The sequence below is a fragment of the Gadus chalcogrammus genome, chromosome 1 (genome assembly GCF_026213295.1).
Source record: "Gadus chalcogrammus isolate NIFS_2021 chromosome 1, NIFS_Gcha_1.0, whole genome shotgun sequence".
NCBI classification, from domain to species: Eukaryota; Metazoa; Chordata; class Actinopteri; order Gadiformes; family Gadidae; genus Gadus; species Gadus chalcogrammus.
The window spans coordinates 22,071,301-22,092,332 of NC_079412.1; the positions used below are offsets into that span (position 1 = coordinate 22,071,301).

At 46.2% G+C, this 21,032-nt stretch overlaps 2 protein-coding genes across 2 annotated transcripts in view; both read left to right on the forward strand.

Annotated features, from left to right (window-relative positions):
- Positions 1 to 4,672, forward strand: part of plxnb3 (plexin B3) — a 12,166-nt gene extending 7,494 nt beyond the window's left edge. Inside the window, exons 11-15 of the mRNA XM_056595905.1 lie at positions 177 to 324; positions 735 to 799; positions 1,220 to 1,295; positions 2,161 to 2,235; positions 3,189 to 4,672. Of these exons, the coding sequence (XP_056451880.1) occupies positions 177 to 324; positions 735 to 799; positions 1,220 to 1,295; positions 2,161 to 2,235; positions 3,189 to 3,293 (469 nt within the window). The 3' untranslated portion in view covers positions 3,294 to 4,672. The remainder of the gene's footprint in view (positions 1 to 176; positions 325 to 734; positions 800 to 1,219; positions 1,296 to 2,160; positions 2,236 to 3,188) is intronic.
- Positions 4,673 to 6,088: 1,416 nt separating this feature from the next.
- Positions 6,089 to 20,949, forward strand: srpk3 (SRSF protein kinase 3). The gene is made up of 17 exons (XM_056595830.1): positions 6,089 to 6,303; positions 6,622 to 6,745; positions 9,119 to 10,008; positions 10,338 to 10,446; positions 10,818 to 10,905; positions 11,210 to 11,297; positions 11,524 to 11,630; positions 12,749 to 12,914; positions 14,176 to 14,201; positions 15,249 to 15,338; positions 15,427 to 15,499; positions 16,181 to 16,387; positions 16,534 to 16,631; positions 16,907 to 17,014; positions 17,582 to 17,651; positions 18,133 to 18,225; positions 18,833 to 20,949. The coding sequence occupies exons 1-17, from the start codon at positions 6,294 to 6,296 to the stop codon at positions 19,015 to 19,017; spliced, it is 2,532 nt and encodes an 843-aa protein (XP_056451805.1). The 5' UTR covers positions 6,089 to 6,293; the 3' UTR covers positions 19,018 to 20,949.
- The last annotated feature ends 83 nt before the right edge of the window (positions 20,950 to 21,032 follow it).

Here is a 21,032-nt window from a genome sequence, read left to right on the forward strand (position 1 = left end):
TGAGGTTCTGGGTTAAGGTCAGGGTAAGGGTTAGGGTAATGGGTTAGGTTTAAGATAAGGCTGGGTTACTGACAGTCTTGTGTCCCAGTCTTCCTCTGAGGTTCTGGGTTAAGGTCAGTGTTAAGGTTAGGATAAGGTTAAGATAAGGCTGGGTTACTGACGGTCTTGTGTCCCAGTCTTCCTCTGAGGTTCTGGGTTAACATCCTGAAGAACCCCCAGTTCGTGTTCGACGTCCAGGTGACGGACAGCATCGACGCCGTCCTGTCCGTAATCGCCCAGACGTTCATAGACTCCTGCACCACGTCCGAGCACAAAGTGGGCCGGGTACGTCTGTCCCTCCGAATACTGTCTGTCTGTTTATATACTGTCTGTCTGTCCGTCTCTGTATACTGTCTGTCTCTCTATATACTGTCTGTCTGTCCATTATATACAGCACTGTAAATAAATGAATAGATAATCATAGATGATCAAATATAAAAAAAGTATAGACCTCTAATGAATAGATGTATTGTAGTAATGTATCTATAATGAACATATCTATTGTAGTAATATATCTATAATGAATAGATCTATTGTGCTAGTATATCTAAAATGAATAGATGTATGATAATAATATATATGTAATGAAGAGAACTATTGTAGTAGATCTATAATGAATAGATCCACTGTAGTAATAGATCTGTTGTATTAGTAGATAATGAGTAGATTGTAATCAAAGTGTGTTGGGTTTTCAGGATTCCCCCGTTAATAAACTGCTCTACGCGCGGGAAATCCCCCGATACAAACAAATGGTGGAGCGGTGAGTCTGTCTGTCTGTCTGTCTGTCTGTCTGTCTGTCTGTCTGTCTGTCTGTCTGTCTGTCTGTCTGTCTGTCTGTCTGTCTGTCTGTCTGTCTGTCTGTCTGTCTGTCTGTCTGTCTGTCTGTCTGTCTGTCTGTCTGTCTGTCTGTCTGTCTGTCTGTCTGTCTGTCTGTCTGTCTGTCTGTCTGTCTGTCTGTGTATGTCTGTCTGTCTGTCTTTAATATATTTTTGTTAATGTATATGAAGGGTTCTATAGCAGTTACCAATATACTAACGTGTGTGTGTGTGTGTGTGTGTGTGTGTGTGTGTGTGTGTGTGTGTGTGTGTGTGTGTGTGTGTGTGTGTGTGTGTGTGTGTGTGTGTGTGTGTGTGTGTGTGTGTGTGTGCGTGCGTGCGTGCGTGCGTGTGTGTGTGTGTAGTTATTACAGCGACATTCACAGTGCAGCTTCTGGCTGTTACCAGGAGATGAACTCCACCCTCACAGGACTATCCGGGGTAACACACACACACACACACATCCTCACACACATCCTCACACACACACACACACTTACACTTACACTTACACACACACACACACACACACACACACACACACACACACACACACACACACACACACACACACACACACACATCCGCACGCACACACACACACACACACACACACACACACACACACACACACACACACACACACACACACACACACACACACACACACACACACACACACACACATACACACACACACACACACACACATAGGCACACACACATATGCACACATAGAAGCATCTAATGGAGAGGGCAGCACTACCTGTCTTTACAATGGGCTTATCATGTGATGCTATAATGTTTAATGTAAAGGTCTCACTCTACCTGTCTCTCTCTACCTTTCTCTCCCCCGGTCTCTCTCCTCCTGTCCCTCTCTCTTCCTGTCCCTCTCTCCCTGTCTCTCTCTACCTGTCTCTCTCTACCTGTCTGTCTCTCCCTGTCTCTCTCTACCTGTCTGTCTCTCTCTACCTGTCTGTCTCTCCCTGTCTCGCTCTACCTGTCTGTCTCTCCCTGTCTCTCTCTACCTGTCTGTCTCTCTCTACCTGTCTGTCTCTCCCTGTCTCGCTCTACCTGTCTGTCTCTCCCTGTCTCTCTACCTGTCTGTCTCTCTCTACCTGTCTGTCTCTCCCTGTCTCGCTCTACCTGTCTGTCTCTCCCTGTCTCTCTCTACCTGTCTGTCTCTACCTGTCTGTCTCTCCCTGTCTCTCTCTACCTGTCTGTCTCTACCTGTCTGTCTCTCCCTGTCTCTCTACCTATCTGTTTCTTCCTGTCTCTCTCTGTCTGTTTCTTCCCTCACCTCCAGAGTTTTGCATCAGAGATGAGCAGTCTTGTGGCGCTTCATGAACTCTACAAGTACATCAATAAATACTACGACCAGGTACTATATACTATAAATAACTACTACAACAGGGTACTATATACTATAAATAAATACTACGACCAGGTACTATGTAAGGTGCACCTCAGGTGATTGTGTACTATATGTTGTATATATAATATAAATATATATCAGTTTGGTTATGTTTATGAATGTTTTGGGGCTCTAGAGTCAATAATGGCGACGCTACTGAAAATGTTGCTAAAAAAAAAAGTATATTGACATTTTTGCTAAAGAGAAATTTCTTAAAAATAAGTAGAGATCTATTTTTCAAAACTTAAGGTTGCAGTAAGACCATAAAGAGCCCATGCATATGGAAAACGTTTTAGGGATCTAGATTCAATAATGGCAACGCAATTGAAATTGTTCCTAAATAAAAAATCTTAAAAAATAAGAGATATATTTTTCAAAACTAAAGGTTGTAGTAGGACGATGAAGAGGCCATGCCTCTATGGAACACGTTTTGGGGCTCTAGAGTCAATAATGGCGACGCTATTGAAATTTTACCATTGTGGTCGTTTTCAGTTTTGGACTTTGCGGACGGTCCCTAAGCTCGCGGCTGAAAGCCGACTGCTCGTAGAAGCCAATGCAATTCAACGTTCGCTGAAGACGGCTCGTTTGGATTAAAAACAATGTTGTAGCTGGTTCTCTGGGTTACTACACTCAATTGTGTCGCAACGATGTTTCACTGATGATCTATTGAACCGCAAACTCAGAATCTGCAGAAGTTCCTCCGTTAATATGAAGCTCTCCTCACCTCTTGTTAAAAAAAAGAAATTCAGCAACGGCGGTCATATTTGTTTCCCCTATCTGCACATATTGTTTCCCCTTTATACACGTGCATGTGCACATATGCATGTGCATATAGGGGAAACACTGAAGTATATTCATATAGTAATCCGTACGGATTAAGTCCTCCACAGTTTATTTGAATCTATATTTCTGTTTTCTAGGTGATGGCCTCTCTTGACGAGGACAGCGGAGGTCAGAAGATGCAGTTAGCCTACAGACTACAGCAGGTCGCAGCCCTACTGGAGAACAAGGTCACTGACCTCTGATCAGCCTACTGAAAACAAGGTCACTGACCTCTGACCCTCTCTGATCAGCCTGCTAAGGTTCTTCTGATAACATTGGGTGACCTTCACCAAGGTTGAACTCTGACCCTCAACAGACCCATAATTCTGATTGGTCAACAAACAACCAATTAAAATCTGCTATTTTCTGTGAGGAAGGGGGATTGCTAGTATTATAACGACATACTCCTGAAATACAACCATTACTACATAATCCTGAAACACTAAGACTACTACTTACTACTAAAATACTAGTACCAGCACTACTTACTCCAGAAATACGAGTATAATTACTACTACTACTTACTACAAAAATGGTAGTACTAATGCTATGTACTCCTGAATCTAGTAGAATTACTACGACTACTACTACAACTACTTACTACTGAAATATTAGCACTTCTACTACGTACTCCTGAAATACTTTTGGTGTACTACTAAGTACTCCTAAAATACTTGTGCTAATGGGATGTACTCCAGAAAAACTACTGCCAATACTACGTACTACTGAGATACTAGTACTACATTGACATACTCCAAAAATACTACTGCCACGTGCCAAGTTTATTAAGGTACCACTCATTGAATACTGCTACAGCACTGCAGTTTATTCAGATTCCGTACTACTAGTAGACTAGCAGACTAGTAGTTTATATATTTCATTGACTTGAGACAATCGAATCGAAGTCAGGGCTGCTGTGAAAAATCTCCCAGAAGTCCTTGTTGCAGGGTCATGTTTTCTATGATCGTAGATTTCGAAATTTTTCTAAGATCGTAGACTTGGACAGTTTTCTAAGATTGTAGACTTGGACAATTTTCTAAGATCATAGAATTTGACATTTTTCTAAGATCATAGAATTTGACCGTTTTCTAAGATCGTCGACTCTGACAGTTTTCTATGAAAGTAGACTTGGACAGTTTTCTAAGATAGTAGACTTTGACTGTTATTTTTAAGGTTAGGGCTGGAGATACATCCAGTATTTTATGATAATGTTTACTGACGTGTGAAAAATCTCCAGACAAAAGGGAACATTTAGCAATACGCTAGTAAGACGGTAGGCCCCCAACTCAATGTGAGAAAGGAGAGTAAATGATTGCGTGTAAATTATTTATTCTTAGGAAATCACACATGTGCCTTTTTCTTTCATTACCAACTCATTACTGAATTTTCAGTATTCTGCCTGACTGCCTGTCTGTCTTCCTGCCTGTAGATCTGTCAGCCTGTACGCTGTGAACTGCAATTATATCCCTCTCATCCAGACTGTGTGTGTGTGTGTGTGTGTGTGTGTGTGTGTGTGTGTGTGTGTGTGTGTGTGTGTGTGTGTGTGTGTGTGTGTGTGTGTGTGTGTGTGTGTGTTTGTGGGGTGGGGGTGGGTGTTTGGGCGGATGGATGTGTAAACTGGGGTTAACAAATTTTGTGCGTTGAGCTTTGTGGATTCCAATTCCTGTGTTCTACTTCCTGTGTTCTACTTACGGTTTCCTACTTCCTGTGTTATACTTCCTGTTTCCTACTTCCTCTGTTCTACTTACGGTTTTCTACTTCCTGTGTTCCACTTCTAACTTTCAATACTTTACCTGCACATTCTTTACCTGCCTGTAGTTTAAAGATATAACTCTATACCTTCATGAATATATAACTGTATATTCTAGTTTAACGATATAACTATATATCGTTATACTATAGAGCGATATAGAGGAAGAGATCTGACCTCTATATGGCTCTATAGTATAAGGATATGACTCCATATCTTAGACTATAGAGCGATGTAGTGGTAGGATCTCGGCCCCTATATCCTATATAAAGAGGTCCTACCAGACAGCATCTTGATATCTTCCTGTTGTTAAGCCGTTCTCTATTTGCATGATCAACATTACGTTGCTATCAACATTTATTTTCCCTTTTGGATCCAATAGATGACAGTAGTATATACCAGTTTGTATATACTGTAACTGTAGTAGATTCCAGTACATAAATACTGTAGTACATACCAGTATTTATACCAGTAAGAGAGATACAGAGCGAGAGGGAGGTTGGATTGAGAGAGAGAGAGAGAGAGAGAGAGAGAGAGAGAGAGAGAGAGAGAGAGAGAGAGAGAGAGAGAGAGAGAGAGAGAGAGAGAGAGAGAGAGAGAGAGGGGGGGGCTGTAAAGACTGCATGGAGATAGGTTATTTAGACCTTCTCCAGTCAGAGGGCCATTTTTTTATTTAATGTTTTGCAAGGGAATACTTTTTTAATGTAATTTGCCTTGAACAGTTCAGTGTTTTTTATGGTTATTGTGTAAAGCTTGCTAGCATGGTGTGGATATTGTAAATAGCTGTTGTATAGTAAGAATAAACGTTTGAATATGTTTCTCTTTTTTCTTCCATGAAAATGTTTACAATTCGAAGATCCAATGAATAAAATTCTAATTTTAAAATCTCCCTCTTTGTCTGTTTTGAATTGACCTCTAGATTATAAATGTAATCTAGATTACAAATGTAATCTAGATTACAGACTGGATTACTACAGAGATGGTGAGGAGACTTCAGCTCTAGTATGAAGACTATTATTTTGTAGTAGAGAAAGACGACCTCCGTAGATAGAGCGGTAGAACGGTATCACGGATTAGCCGTTAGATTTCTGAAGTCTGGGAAACGGTAGTTTCACTTTCATTTTCTCCATATATGTTTCAACCAATCATGTTGCTGTGGGCGCGGATGTGTTCACATGTACTGCAGGAGCGTACTCGCCTGCTGTCCATGGCGCATGCGCTGATCCGTCCGGTGACGGTGACAGCTGTTTGGAGAGCGGTAGCACGACGCATGCGTCAAGCCTAGACTCCGGCGAAGGAAATGAGCCCAAAATAACCTCAGCAAATTCTCCTTCACTCCTCAGTATATTGTAGTAGTCTACTAGTACTACTAGACCACGATAATAAGTATCTGGACGGAGTTAACCTAAGAGACTGTTTCTCTCTAGCTGGAGAGACTGTCAGACTGGCGACTATGTTGATAGGTAAGGTGCGAGTAATACTAATAGTATGATGATTATTAGTATGAGTGTTAATATGATTATATTGAGGTACCTCTGTACTGCACGCTGTCCGAGAGGGTCAAGCTAGCGCCAGATGCTAAGCTATGACACTATTTACTAAACACTGGTCCTTCAGCTCCAGATACCAGGATAGTGTCTAGTATCTAGTGTCTAGCATTTAGTGTCTAGTATTTAGTGTCTAGTATCAAGTATCTACAACAGCTGACCATATAGCTGTGGTGAATGCATCAGACATTTGTAACATACCAGCGGTGGTTATTAACATGATGCTGTGTTCAGCGGTGGGTGGCGACCCGAGCAGCCGGCCGAGCGCCGGTGGCCAGGGGAAGAAAAACCGAAGAAAGGGCAAGAAGAACCGGCGGGCCCCCGGGGAGCCAGCCGGGGCGGACGGGGTGGACGGCAGGTAGCTCCCTGTTCTCTGTGGTGGTCGGTGATAGATAGTTCGATAACCTCCTCTCTCTTCAAGGGTTCAGAGTGTCAGCTCCTTCAGTCCATCTCTTCACCCGAATCACAAGAAACACACAAATGTGCCATACGTTAAGATTTATATATATTATAAGAACCTGGGCGGTTCAAACTCATAGAACAGCCCTACAGGACTGTTAGGATGTATTCCTAGTGAAGTAGGACGTTAAGTATCTAGAGCTGTTAGGGTGTAGGATGATAATGATCTATGACTGTAATGATTTAGGACTGAAGGATGTAGAGCTGTAAGGATGTAGGGCTGTGAGGATGTATGACTGTAAGGATGTAGGGCTCTAAGGATATAGGACTGTAATGATGTAGGGCTGTGAGGATGTACTGCTGCAAGGATCTAGGACTTTAAGGATTTAGGGCTCTGAGGATGCAGGGCTGTAAGGATGTCAGGATCTAGGGCTGTAACGGGGTTTCACCGGGTCCTTAAAAAGTCAAAAATCCAATAATTTGAAATGAGGCCTTAAAATGTCCTTAATACGTTTTTGACAGGTCTTGAATGTATTGGATTATGGAACCAATATCCACTTATGCAAACTGTGGTTAGAATTTATCAGAGCACACCCAGCTAGTGTGTCTGGGGGGGGGGGGGGGTCTCCTCTCGTCTAACCCTAATAGCTATAATGTTCACGTTAATTTGATCTACTATGGGTAGATGCAACTTCAACCAGATCTTGCTATAAACAGCACTGCAGTCTGAGTCTGGTTGGTTGGGTTGAGTCTGGTTAGTCTGGGTGATGGTGGGTTTGAGTCTAGTTTGTTGGGTTTGAGTCTAGTTTGTTGGGTTGAGTCTGGTTGGTTGGGTTGAGTCTGTTTAGTCTGGGTGATGGTGGGTTGAGTCTGGTTAGTCTGGGTGATGATGGGTTGAGTCTGGGTGATGGTGGGTTGAGTCTTGGTGGTGGTGGGTTGAGTCTTGGTGATGATGGGGTTGAGTCTGGTTAGTCGAGGGGATGGTTGGTTGAGTCTTGGTGATGATGGGTTGAGTCTGGGTGATGATGGGTTGAGTCTGGTTAGTCTGGGTGATGGTGGGTTGAGTCTGGTTAGTCTGGGTGATGATGGGTTGAGTCTGGTTAGTCTGGGTGATGGTGGGTTGAGTCTGGGTGGTGGTGGAATGAGTCTGGTGATGGTGGAATGAGTCTGGTTAGTCTGGGGAATGGTGGGTTGAGTCTTGGGGATGATGGGTTGAGTCTTGGGGATGATGGGTTGAGTCTGGTTAGTCTGGGGGATGATGGGATGAGTCTGGGTGATGGTGGGTTGAGTCTGGTTAGTCTGGGGGATGGTGGGTTGAGTCTGGGTGATGGTGGGTTGAGTCTGGGTGATGGTGGGTTGAGTCTTGGTGATGGTGGGTTGAGTCTTGGTGATGTTGGGGTCGAGTATGGTTAGTCTGGGGGATGGTTGGTTTGAGTCTGGGGGATGGTTGGTTTGAGTCTGGGGGATGTTGGGTTGAGTCTGGACGACGGTGGGTTGAGTCTGGGTGACGGTGGGTTGAGTATGTCTTAGTGGTGCTTAGTGCAGAGTAAGGGGCAGAATCAGGATTGCGGTCCCAAGCAGCAGCAGCTCTATAAATACCTCAGACAGTCAGCGCTCCACATAGGAACATTGACTCAGCTCTCAACAAGCCTTCAGTGTTGAGTTCTGTGTGATGGCTTGAAGTGAGTCTAGGGTTCAAGTCTTGTGTTCATGTGTTATGTGTTCATTGCTGTTTGTTATAGACGCCCAGCATAGCGTCACTTGCCCTTTTTCCATTTCCCTTTTAAACTGGAATGGAGCTGTCTTGGTGGAGGTCCTGGTTGTTCGACTACGGTTAGAATCTGCCCTAATCAGCTTAAATGAGTCATTTATACCCACGTTGGGTCCAAGTCTAATTTTATCACCAGTATCATTTCTGGAGCACTTCAATCTGCCTCTTCAGTGCTATGACCCGGTCATAACCCTAAACTACCTCCAGGTCCTAGTATACCAGATCCAGGTCCCTAGTGGACCAGTATCAGGTCCTTGTAGACCAGGTCCAGGTCCTGGTAGAGCAGATACAGATCCCAGTAGACCAGATACAGGTCTCTACTAGACCAGAATCAGGTCCTTGTAGACCAGGTCCAGGTCCAGTCCAGGCCGTGTTATGCAGAACGTGTGTACAAGAAGAAAACCACGAGAATAAATACGTAAATACGTTTACAGGGACAAATACGCACCATGAACTGACTTTTTTTGCTTCACAGAAAATGTTGAGTTGGGAAACTCAAGGAATGTCCGAAGCTCGAATATCTGCTGGCTCTAGTAACAGCAGATCCTGTTTCTGTTTCAGGTGTCGGATGGCCTCTACTGATGAGCTCAGTCAGATCCTCAGAGACGCGTCCCCCAGCTCGTACACACTGCCGGCCCTCCTGAGCTCGACTCTGGACACACCTGCCTGTCCACCTGGTCCTCCTACCCGCCACGACACCACAGGCCCGGGTATTACCCAGGATCCCCCCCCGCAAAGACCTCCATCCTCCCACCAAAGACTAATTCAATCACCTCCATATAATACTCCTTCCGACCAGAATCACCTCCGCCCGGACCCACCTCCACCTCCAGGCCCTCCTCCGTCCTCAGGCCCTCCTCCACCTCCAGGCCCTCCTCCATCGTCAGGCCCTCCTCCATCCCCAGGCCCTCCTCCATCCCTAGGCCCTCCTCCATCGTCAGGCCCTCCTCCATCCCCAGGCCCTCCTCCGTCCTCAGGCCCTCCTCCATCCCCAGGCCCTCCTCCATCCCTCTGGCCTCCTCCACCCCCAGGCCCTCCTCCATCCCTAGACCCTCCTCCATCCCTAGACCCTCCTCCGTCCTCAGGCCCTCCTCCACCCCCAGGCCCTCCTCCATCCCCAGGCCCTCCTCCGTCCTCAGGCCCTCCTCCATCCCTAGGCCCTCCTCCATCCCTCTGGCCTCCTCCACCCCCAGGCCCTCCTCCACCCCCAGGCCCTCCTCCATCGTCCTTCGTTCCTCCTTCCCCTGCGTCTCTGGCCACTGCCTCTGCGACGCTTACTAGCCAACCAGCCACCCTGTCATCATCTAACTGCAATCAGACCACGCCCAATCAGACTCTGAGCCCGCCTCCTCCGGATTTTAACCTGCCACCTCCTGGTTTGACTCCGCCTCCACTTGAGCTGCTGGGGTCTGACGACGAAGAGCAAGAGGACTCTTCTGACTACTGTAAAGGTATCGGACTACAGAGTACTTCTAGTTACTTTATAATAACATTACATCTGTAAAGGTATCAGATTACAGAGTACTTCTAGTTACCTTATACACAACATTACACTATAAAGGTATCAGACTACAGAGTACTTCTAGTTACTGTATACACAACACTACATCTGTAAAGGTATCAGATTACAGAGTACTTCTAGTTACTTTATAATAACATTACATCTGTAAAGGTATCAGATTACAGAGTACTTCTAGTTACTTTATACACAACATTACATCTGTGTGTGTGTGTGTGTGCTTGTGCGTGTGCGTGTGTGTGTGTGTGTGTGTGTGTGTAGGGGGCTACTACCCGGTGCAGATCGGGGATCTGTTCAACGCTCGCTACCACGTGGTCCGGAAGCTGGGCTGGGGACACTTCTCCACCGTCTGGCTCTGCTGGGACCTACAGTACGCACACACACACACCCCCACACACCCACACGCACAACCACACATCACGCACAGACACAGGCACGCTTACGAACATGCACACACGCGCGCACACAAGCACTTGCATGCAGCACACATACACACCCACGCACCCAAACAACATGCATGCAGTCACACACGCACGCATATCACACGCACATCACGAGCTCATTGGACGGCTGGACTCACATTGGCTTTATTTGATTCTAACGTTTGCTGACATCTCAGACTAGACTCGCTTTCTTTCCTTCCCAACACAGTAACCCTAAGTTACCCCAGATCACAGTGACACAGTAATGAGACTTTTTGTTAGGTTTGATGTTGCTAAGCGTGTGTGTTTTCTTTTCCAGAAAGAAGAGGTTTGTTGCACTAAAAGTTGTCAAAAGTGCGCTGCACTACACAGAGACGGCACTGGATGAGATTAAACTACTTCGATGTGTAAGAGACCCCCACACACACACACACACACACACACACACACACACACACACACACACACACACACACACACCCTTACACATGTGTAACACTAAAACTAGCGTTAGCATGGGAACAGCGCAATAAAAGTAGATTTGAAAATCCAACACAACCATCTCTCAAGTCTCTGAACTGTGTGTGTGTGTGTGTGTGTGTGTGTGTGTGTGTGTGTGTGTGTGTGTGTGTGTGTGTGTGTGTGTGTGTGTGTGTGTGTGTGTGTGTGTGTGTGTGTGTGTGTGTGTGTGTGTGTGTGTGTGTGTGCTAGGTGAGGGACAGCGACCCTACTGACGGCTACAGAGAGACCATGGTCCAGCTGATCGATGACTTCAAGATCTCCGGAGTCAACGGCGTTCGTATCCTTGGCAACCAAAACCTAACCGTCTCCTCCCTATACATGTCTACCTGTCTGTCCCTGTGCCTGTCTGTCACTATGCGTCTGTCTGTCTCTAGCTGTCTTGTGCATCATTAGTAGTGTTATAGTATGGATCTATATGTTCCCTAACCCTGGCCCAGATGTGTGTATGGTGATGGAGGTTAGGGTCAGATAGTATTATGGTATGTTCCCTAACCCTGGCCCAGATGTGTGTATGGTGATGGAGGTTCTCGGTCACCAGTTGTTGAAGTGGATCATTAAGTCCAACTACATGGGGCTACCTCTGGTCTGTGTTAAATCCATCATCAGACAGGTAACGCACGCACGCACACACGCACACACACACACACACACACACACACACACACACACACACACACACACACACACACACACACACACACACACACACACACACACACACACACACAGGTTGCCACATTATTGTTAATCTCTCTCCTGAGGCTGTGGTCTAAAGTAGCTATATAGTACTGTACATACATATTTATATATTTATACTGTACATATATTCTAGTTTTAGAATATATGTAACTATTTTGTTCTTAATTCCACTGTACCTTGTTACTCTTTTTACTCTTTTATATTCTTATACTATTATTCTTATTTTATTTTTTTGCATTGTTAAGAAGAGCACAAAAGGTCCATTGCCAGCTATGACTGCTTTGCCTGTTATGTTGTGCGTTTTACTAATATAAGAACTTGACCTTGAGAACAAGACACAATAACATTACGTATGACAGCGGTTGTTCTGCTATGACCCGGCAGTCCTACTGGGTCATAGCAGAACCTCTGACCCGGCAGTCCTACTGGGTCATAGCAGAACCTCTGACCCAGCAGTCCTACTGGGTCAGAGCAGAACCTCTGACCTGGCAGTCCTACTGGGTCATAGCAGAACCTCTGACCTGCTAGTCCTACTGGGTCATAGCAGAACCTCTGACCCAGCAGTCCTACTGGGTCAAGGCAGAACCTCTGACCTGCTAGTCCTACTGGGTCAAGGCAGAACCTCTGACCCAGCAGTCCTACTGGGTCATAGCAGAACCTCTGACCTGCTAGTCCTACTGGGTCAAGGCAGAACCTCTGACCTGCTAGTCCTACTGGGTCAAGGCAGAACCTCTGACCTGCTAGTCCTACTGGGTCAAGGCAGAACCTCTGACCCAGCAGTCCTACTGGGTCATAGCAGAACCTCTGACCCAGCAGTCCTACTGGGTCAAGGCAGAACCTCTGACCTGCTAGTCCTACTGGGTCAAGGCAGAACCTCTGACCCAGCAGTCCTACTGGGTCATAGCAGAACCTCTGACCTGCTAGTCCTACTGGGTCATAGCAGAACCTCTGACCCAGCAGTCCTACTGGGTCATAGTAGCAAAACCATCCGTGTTAAGGAGACGTGTGTTGGTGTGCCCGTGGCTGCAGGTCCTGCAGGGTCTCCACTACCTCCACACCAAGTGTAAGATCATCCACACGGACATCAAGCCGGAGAACATCCTGCTGGACGTGGACGAGCTGTACATCCGGAGGCTGGCGGCCGAGGCCACCGTGTGGCAGAGGGCCGGGGCCCCACCCCCCTCCGGATCCTCAGGTGACCACCAGTCCAGGGGCCAGCAGTCCTACTGGGTCAGAGCAGAACCTCTGGGCCAGCAGTCCTACTGGGTCAGAGCAGAACCTCTGGGCCAGCAGTCCTACTGGGTCAGAGCAGAACCTCTGGTCCAGCAGTCCTACTGGGTCAGAGCAGAACCTCTGGTCCAGCAGTCCTACTGGGTCAGAGCAGAACCTCTGGTCCAGCAGTCCTACTGGGTCAAGGCAGAACCTCTGGTCCAGCAGTCCTACTGGGTCAGAGCAGAACCTCTGGTCCAGCAGTCCTACTGGGTCAGAGCAGAACCTCTGGTCCAGCAGTCCTACTGGGTCAAGGCAGAACCTCTGGTCCAGCAGTCCTACTGGGTCAAGGCAGAACTGCACGTGCTTCTCCCGCCGTCTCCATAGGCCGGCTGCGACATTTGTGATAAAATTACATGTCCCTCTGAAACGGTGAAATGTGTTGGACCACATGTTGAATATCGCTAAATCAACAAAAGAGGCTTAAGCGTCTAGGACATTTCTATTATCACAATGGTGTATGGCCCATTTCATATCCAACACGGCTCATTTTAACGCTGTAGAAGTATCTCAAACTTCTATCATTTATGAACTCACCGGCCTTGTGTGTAATTATCAATAGTTAGAAACAGTTAGAATAAACTGAACAGACTCTCCTTTCACCCTTCATGTGTTCTCTGAATAGTGCTTTACTAGTACCTTGCTTTACTAGTACTCTGCTGCACTTATACTCTGCTGCTCTAGTATTCTGCTGTACTTCTATTTGGCTGTACTAGTACTCTGCCGTACTAGTACTCTGCTGTACTAATACTCTGCTGTACTAATACTCTGCTGTGATAATACTTTGCTGTGCTGTACTACTCTGCCTTACTAATACTCTGCTGTACTAATACTCTGCTGTACTAATACTTTGCTGTGCTGTACTACTCTGCTATACTAATGCTCTGCTGTACTAATATTCTGCTGTACTAGTACTCTGCTATGCTGTGCCACTCTGCCATACTTATACTCTGCTACGCTGTACAGCAGTACAGCAGTACTAGTACTCTGCCGTACTAGTAGGGCAGAGTACTAGTACTGCTGTACTAGCTGTACTCTGGTGACCATGTGCGGCTCCTTTGGTTGTAAACCAGACGTCTGCCTCTTTGTTGCTGTGTTTCTGTGGAGTTCTGACCGGGCTGTTTTCATGTCTTTGTTTCCTCTTTCTGTTCCTTCCCTCTTCATCCTTGTATCATTAATCACGGCAGTCAGTACGGCCCCAAGGGATGCTCAGGTAAGAGTTTAGTACAGGTGTGGTGACTAACCCTCAGACTAGTAGAGGTGTGGTGACTAACCCTCAGGCTAGTAGAGGTGTGGTGACTAACCCCCAGGCTAGTACAGGTGTGGTTACTGACCCCCAGGCTAATACAGGTGTGGTGACTAACCCTCAGGCTAGTACAGGTGTGATGACTAACCCTCAAGCTAGTACAGGTGTGGTGACTAACCCTCAGGCTAGTACAGGTGTGGTGACTAACCCTCAGGCTAGTACAGGTGTGGTGACTAACCCTCAGGCTACAGGCTAGTACAGGTGTGGTGACTAACCCCCAGGCTAGAGGCTAGAGGCTAGTACAGGTGTGGTGACTAACCCCCAGGCTAGAGGCTAGTACAGGTGTGGTGACTAACCCCCAGGCTAGAGGCTAGTACAGGTGTGGTGACTAACCCCCAGGCTAGAGGCTAGTACAGGTGTGGTGACTAACCCCCAGGCTAGCGGCTAGAGGCTAGTACAGGTGTGGTGACTAACCCCCAGGCTAGAGGCTAGTACAGGTGTGGTGACTAACCCCCAGGCTAGAGGCTAGTACAGGTGTGGTGACTAACCCCCAGGCTAGAGGCTAGTACAGGTGTGGTGACTAAACCCCAGGCTAGAGGCTAGTACAGGTGTGGTGACGAACCCTCACACTAGAGGCTAGTACAGGTGTGGTGACTAACCCCCAGGCTAGAGGCTAGAGGCTAGTACAGGTGGCCTCAGGTAGTGTTAAGGGAATGATAATGAACTAACTTCTTCTCTATTGGTTTCTAACCATTGAGATCGATACATTGTCCCAGGGCAGTCTGAGTTGTTATCCGAGCTACCCTTTGTCGTTAGCTTTTAATATCATATTATAACCATGCTTAACTATACCATACTATACCACACCATATTATAGTGTGTGTGTGTGTGTGTGTGTGTGTGTGTGTGTGTGTGTGTGTGTGTGTGTGTGTGTGTGTGTGTGTGTGTGTGTGTGTGTGTGTGTGTGTGTGTGTGTGTGTGTGTGTGTGTGTGTGTGTGTGTGTGTGTTTTTAGGGTAAGATTTCCAAAAACAAAAAGAAGAAGATCAAGAGAAAAGCCAGACGACAACAGAGACTCTTGGACGAGAGAGTAGTCGACCTCCAGGTAATACTATACTACACCCCACTATCTAACCACCGGTTTCACCATCTAACCCTCTGTTCCCCCCTCTAACGCTCTCCCTCCCGTCCAGAGAATGGAAGATAAAAGCAGCGATCCGTCTCACACTGATGACATCAGCGGCTGCCAGGAGGCGGGTCCACTGCGTAAGTCCGGCTCCATGTCGATACTTATTCAGCCTCAAAGGTGCATGATGTCAACAGACTACGTCTCTGGATGTTGTTTTCTTTGAGAAAACCCCTCGTGGCAAAGATTACATAAGATACCTCTGAAAGATACCTTCATATGTCTGCACCTACCTCCCTTTTAAATCAAATTCATCATACAGTTTGCGCTCTCTGGACTTTCTATCCACCTCAGTCCCCCGAACTCGTACTGGGTTTGGGAAGAGGGCCTTCATGTACTCATCTCCCTCCGCCTGGAACACTTTTAAAAAAACACTCAAATTGCAGGAACTCATCACTGAATGATTTTAAAACTCGACTCACATGTTTTCTAATGAACAATTTTGCCTGGTAAAATAAAGGTTTAAAAAAAAAAAAACCTGTCTGGAAAGGTTTATACTCGTCATAAAATATACTTATCTTGATATATTTATGCTTTGACTTGAATATTATTTTCATACTTTATATATTTATAATATATGAATTATTTATAAATTATTATAATATTTATCCTTATCTTGAAATATTTATCCTTCACTTCAATTATTCATACGTATTCAACATTTCAAGATATTTTGTACAGCTAGCATGTACAACTGTAGTGTATCCTTTTATTAACAATGTAGTGCAATATATCCATTAAATACCAATGTATATCAACAGCTTCCTTGGTTGTCAATGGCAACACTTCCTGGTCCACCACCGAGAAGAACGCCAGTCCGGGATCTGGATCCTCCTGGTTGGACGAAAGCTGTAATGGGCGGTTCTCCAGTCCAGCCTCTGGCCTATCAGGGATGTCCGACTCTGTGATTTCAGCAACGTCTGAGTCAGCACTTTCCTCCTTATCAGGATACTCAAGTGGACGAGACGGTTAGAGCACACACACACACACACACGCACACGCACACGCGCGCGCACACACGTGTGTTGATGTGTGTATGTATATAGATATAGATATATCTATATATACACACACATCATGTTTCTCTAATGATAGCATCTCGTTGTTTATCCAGTGTTCAGTGCAGCAGACTTCCTGGTCAGTCCGTTGGATCCCAGGAACGCAGACAAACTTCGTGTCAAAATTGCTGATCTGGGCAATGCATGCTGGGAGGTAAGCGATATAAAATAACACTAATACTTCTGTCTGTCTGTCTGTGGCCTTTTGGCTTTCAGTTCGTAGGCCTGATGAAGTATATATGAAATATATATTACAAAACACATAGTATTGAGTAAGACATCCGTTACAATCAAAGTTGCAATTATATATATATATACCTATGCTATAAATATTTTAAATCTATTTCAATGTGTTTCAGTATAAGCATCTTAAATCTATTTGAATGTGTTCCATTATAAACATTTTAAATCTATTCCAACGTGTTCCAGTACAAACATTTCACGGAGGACATCCAGACCCGGCAGTACCGCGCTCTGGAGGTTCTGATCGGAGCGGAGTACGGAACCGCAGCCGACATCTGGAGCACCGCCTGTATGGTGAGACACACACAGTACACACTACAACGCTACACACATTCACACACTACACCCTACTACACTACACACATACACACACTACACACTATAACACTACACACATACACACACTACACCCTACTACACTGCACACATACACACACTAGACACTACAACGCTACACACATACACACACTACACCCTACTACACTGCACACATACACACACTAGACACTACAACACTACACACCCTACTACACTATTCACATGCACACACTACACACTATAACACTACACACACTAGACACTACAACACTACACACCCTACTACACATACACACACTACACACTATAACACTACACACATACACACACTAGACACTACAACACTACACACCCTACTACGCTATACACATCGTTTATTTATTTTATTTATTTATTTAGCACACATTAACATTAATGGTGCAAGGAGGGAACGAAGCCCAATGGGCTTGGACAACACATACCAGCCCATACAACACTACACACACTACAGCATTATACGCACAAACACTAATGGATGAATTGTGTTGTGTTGTGTTGTTGCAGGCGTTTGAGCTGGCCACTGGAGACTACCTGTTTGAACCGCACTCAGGAGAAGACTACACCAGAGACGAAGGTACTGGACTCGACTCAGTATGCTCCATCCATGCTGTGTAGCGTTAGCCTGCTGTGTAGCTTTAGCACGCTGTGTAGCTTTAGCATGCTGTGTAGTTTTAGCATGCTGTGTAGTGTTAGCAGGCTGTGTAGCTTTAGCATGCTGTGTAGCTTTAGCACGCTGTGTAGCTTTAGCACGCTGTGTAGCTTTAGCACGCTGTGTAGCTTTAGCATGCTGTGTAGCTTTAGCATGCTGTGTAGTGTTAGCATGCTGTGTAGCGTTAGCATGCTGTGTAGCGTTAGCATGCTGTGTAGCGTTAGCATAATGTGTAGCGTTAGCATGCTGTGTAGCGTTAGCATAATGTGTAGCGTTAGCATGCTGTGTAGCATTAGCATGCTGCGTAGCGTTAGCATGCTGTGTAGCTTTAGCCTGCTGTGTAGTGTTAGCATGGTGTGTCGCGTTAGCATGCTGTGGTAACATGCGTTGTTCTCCTGGTCCACAGACCACATCGCCCACATCATGGAGCTGCTGGGGCCGATCCCCGTCCCCTTCGCCCTGTCCGGACGATACTCCAGAGAATACTTTGATAGAAGAGGTATGACTGTCTATCCCCCTCCACAACCAGGGTTAGAGAGCAGGGCTAGAGAGTAGTGTTGGGGTTTAGCAAGGGGGGTTAGGGATTAGATATTAGGGTTAGGGTTGGATAGTGAGTTGTTGGGGTTGGATAGTGACGTCTGGTGGGTTGGGGTTGGATAGTGAGGTGTTGGGGTTTGATAGTGAGGTGTTGGGGTTGGATAGTGAGGTGTTGGGGTTTGATAGTGAGGTGTGGGGGTTGGATAGTCAGGTATGGTGGGTTGGATAGTGAGGTGTTGGGGTTTGATAGTCAGGCGTTAGGTTTGGATAGTGAGGTGTTGGGGTTTGATATGTTGGGGTTTGATAGTGAGGTTTTGGGGTTGGATATTCAGGTGTTGGGGTTGGATAATGACGTGTGGTGGACTGGGGTTGGATAATGACGTGTGGTGGACTGGGGTTGGATAGTGATGTGTGGTGGGCTGGGGTTGGATAATGACGTGTGGTGGGCTGGGGTTGGATAATGACGTGTGGTGGGCTGGGGTTGGATAATGACGTGTGGTGGGCTGGGGTTGGATAATGACGTGTGGTGGGCTGGGGTTGGATAGTGACGTGCCGTGTGTCTCCTGCAGGTGAGCTGCGCCACATCGCCAGCCTGAAGCCCTGGGCGTTGTTCGAGGTCCTGCTGGAGAAGTACGAGTGGCCCCTGGAGCGGGCCGCCCAGTTCAGTGACTTCCTGCTCGTCATGCTACAGCCAGACCCCCAGACCCGGGCCAGCGCCGCCCAGTGCCTGGAGCACCCCTGGCTCAACACATAGACCCTGACCAACCCTCCCCTGGCTCAACACATAGACCCTGACCAACCCTCCCCTGGCTCAACACATAGACCTCAACACCTAACCCCTGGCTCAACACATAGACCCTGACCAACCCTCCCCTGGCTCAGCCCATAGACCCTCAACACCTCACCCCTGGATTAATACATAGACCCTGAACACCTAACCCCTGGATTAATACATAGACCCTGAACACCTACCCCTGGATTAATACATAGACCTCAACAGCTATCCCCTGGCTCAGCCCAGAGACCCTGACCAACCCTCCCCTGGCTCAGCAGATAGACCCTGAACACCTAACCCCTGGATTAATACATAGACCCTGAACACATAACTTCTGACTTGTTACATAGATCCCTGAACACTTAACCCCTGGATTAATACCTAGACCCTGAACACATAACTTCTGACTTGTTACATAGACACTGGACACATAACTCCTGGCTCAGTACATAGACCCTGAACACCTAACCCCTGGATTAATGCATAGGACCCCCCCCCCCCCCCTCGCAATACTTTTAACACCTGACCCCAACACCTAATCCCTGAGCTCTGTCACTGGAGACGTGGATGAAGACTGAGTGGTAAACGGGTGTATAGAGCAGGTCTGAGCTGGTCTGTATAGAGCAGGTCTAAGCTGGTCTAGTGTAGGAGGGGTACAGAGCAGGTCTGAGCAGGTGTGTATAGAGTAGGTCTGAGCTGGTCTAGGGTAGGAGGGGTATAGAGCAGGTCTGAGCTGAACTAGGGAAGGAGGGGTCTGTATAGAGCAGGTCTGAGCTGGTGTTAAGGGAGAGGTGTAGGTCTACTGAAGTGGTGAAGAGAAAAGTCACCCAGCTCAACAAGCCTTTGACTCCCTCCTCCCTGCGTCGCTAAAGTCGAAGGTCTCCACAAGCTATTCCACCGGAGGAGATTCAGGATGTATACTTTGTGGGAACAGACGGCTGACCAACAGAGCTCGGCTTCAGAAAACACACGACAGTTTTGTATTGATAGTGTTCATTATATTTATATTTATATTCAACATGGAGGCCGATAGGTTAGAGCAATACCTGGCTGTAAACTATTGCCTGTGTTTTGTATTGATAGTGTTCATTACATTTATATTTGACATGGACTGCCGCTGTTGGAATGATTCTTGGCTGTAAACTCTCATTAGCCATCAGTGAAGTAGCACCAGTAGGTCCCTCCTACTGGCACGTTGGGATTATGAGTGTTAGCTGGGTTAGCTCGTCCTCATGGTCACATGTATAAGATGCTGTATCCTAGGGTCACTCCTCCACATGTTAGGGTCTCTATTGTGTTCTGGATTCTGTAAACAGTGCCTTGTGTCCCGTGGAGTCAGGATGGAAGCTGCATCTTTTCTAAACACGTGTACCATAACGATGAATCACTTGTGATGAACTTGTGACATGTTTCATTTGTGCAAATAAAGTATTTAAGAACGACGGTTACACCTTTTCTTACTGAAGGATTTAACACTGCAGTGCTCATGAAGGCAATACCGTCCTTGTATATCTATATATCTATAACAGCGCATTCTTAAAAGTCTTAAATTCATGTTTCTAAATTTAAGGCCTTGAAAAGTCTTAAATTCGTTACAAATGTCATATGCTGGTCTTAAATACTGTAACTCAAGGTCTTAAATTTGTCGGGGCATTATTTTTCTCGTGGGACTTTTCAGGAAGGACATGTAGAGAGGCTTCTTTCTTGCTAGCTGCATATATAAACGATTATCTGCGTGCTTGCTAGCTAGTCTGCGACAATGGGTAGGTGAATGAGTCTCATTGAGTGACACACATGCTATGCTTGGGTTATAATACAGCGGGATCCCCCCCACCATCGCGTGTTTTAGGTCTTGAATTTCATTCAAGGTGGTATTAAAAAGTCTTAAATTTGACTTGCTGAAACCTGCAGATACCCGGACAATCCATAGTCTGCACGCCTCCACCTCCACCTTAGCCCCTCCTCTTATGTAGCTCTCTCTCCACCTGCATGGT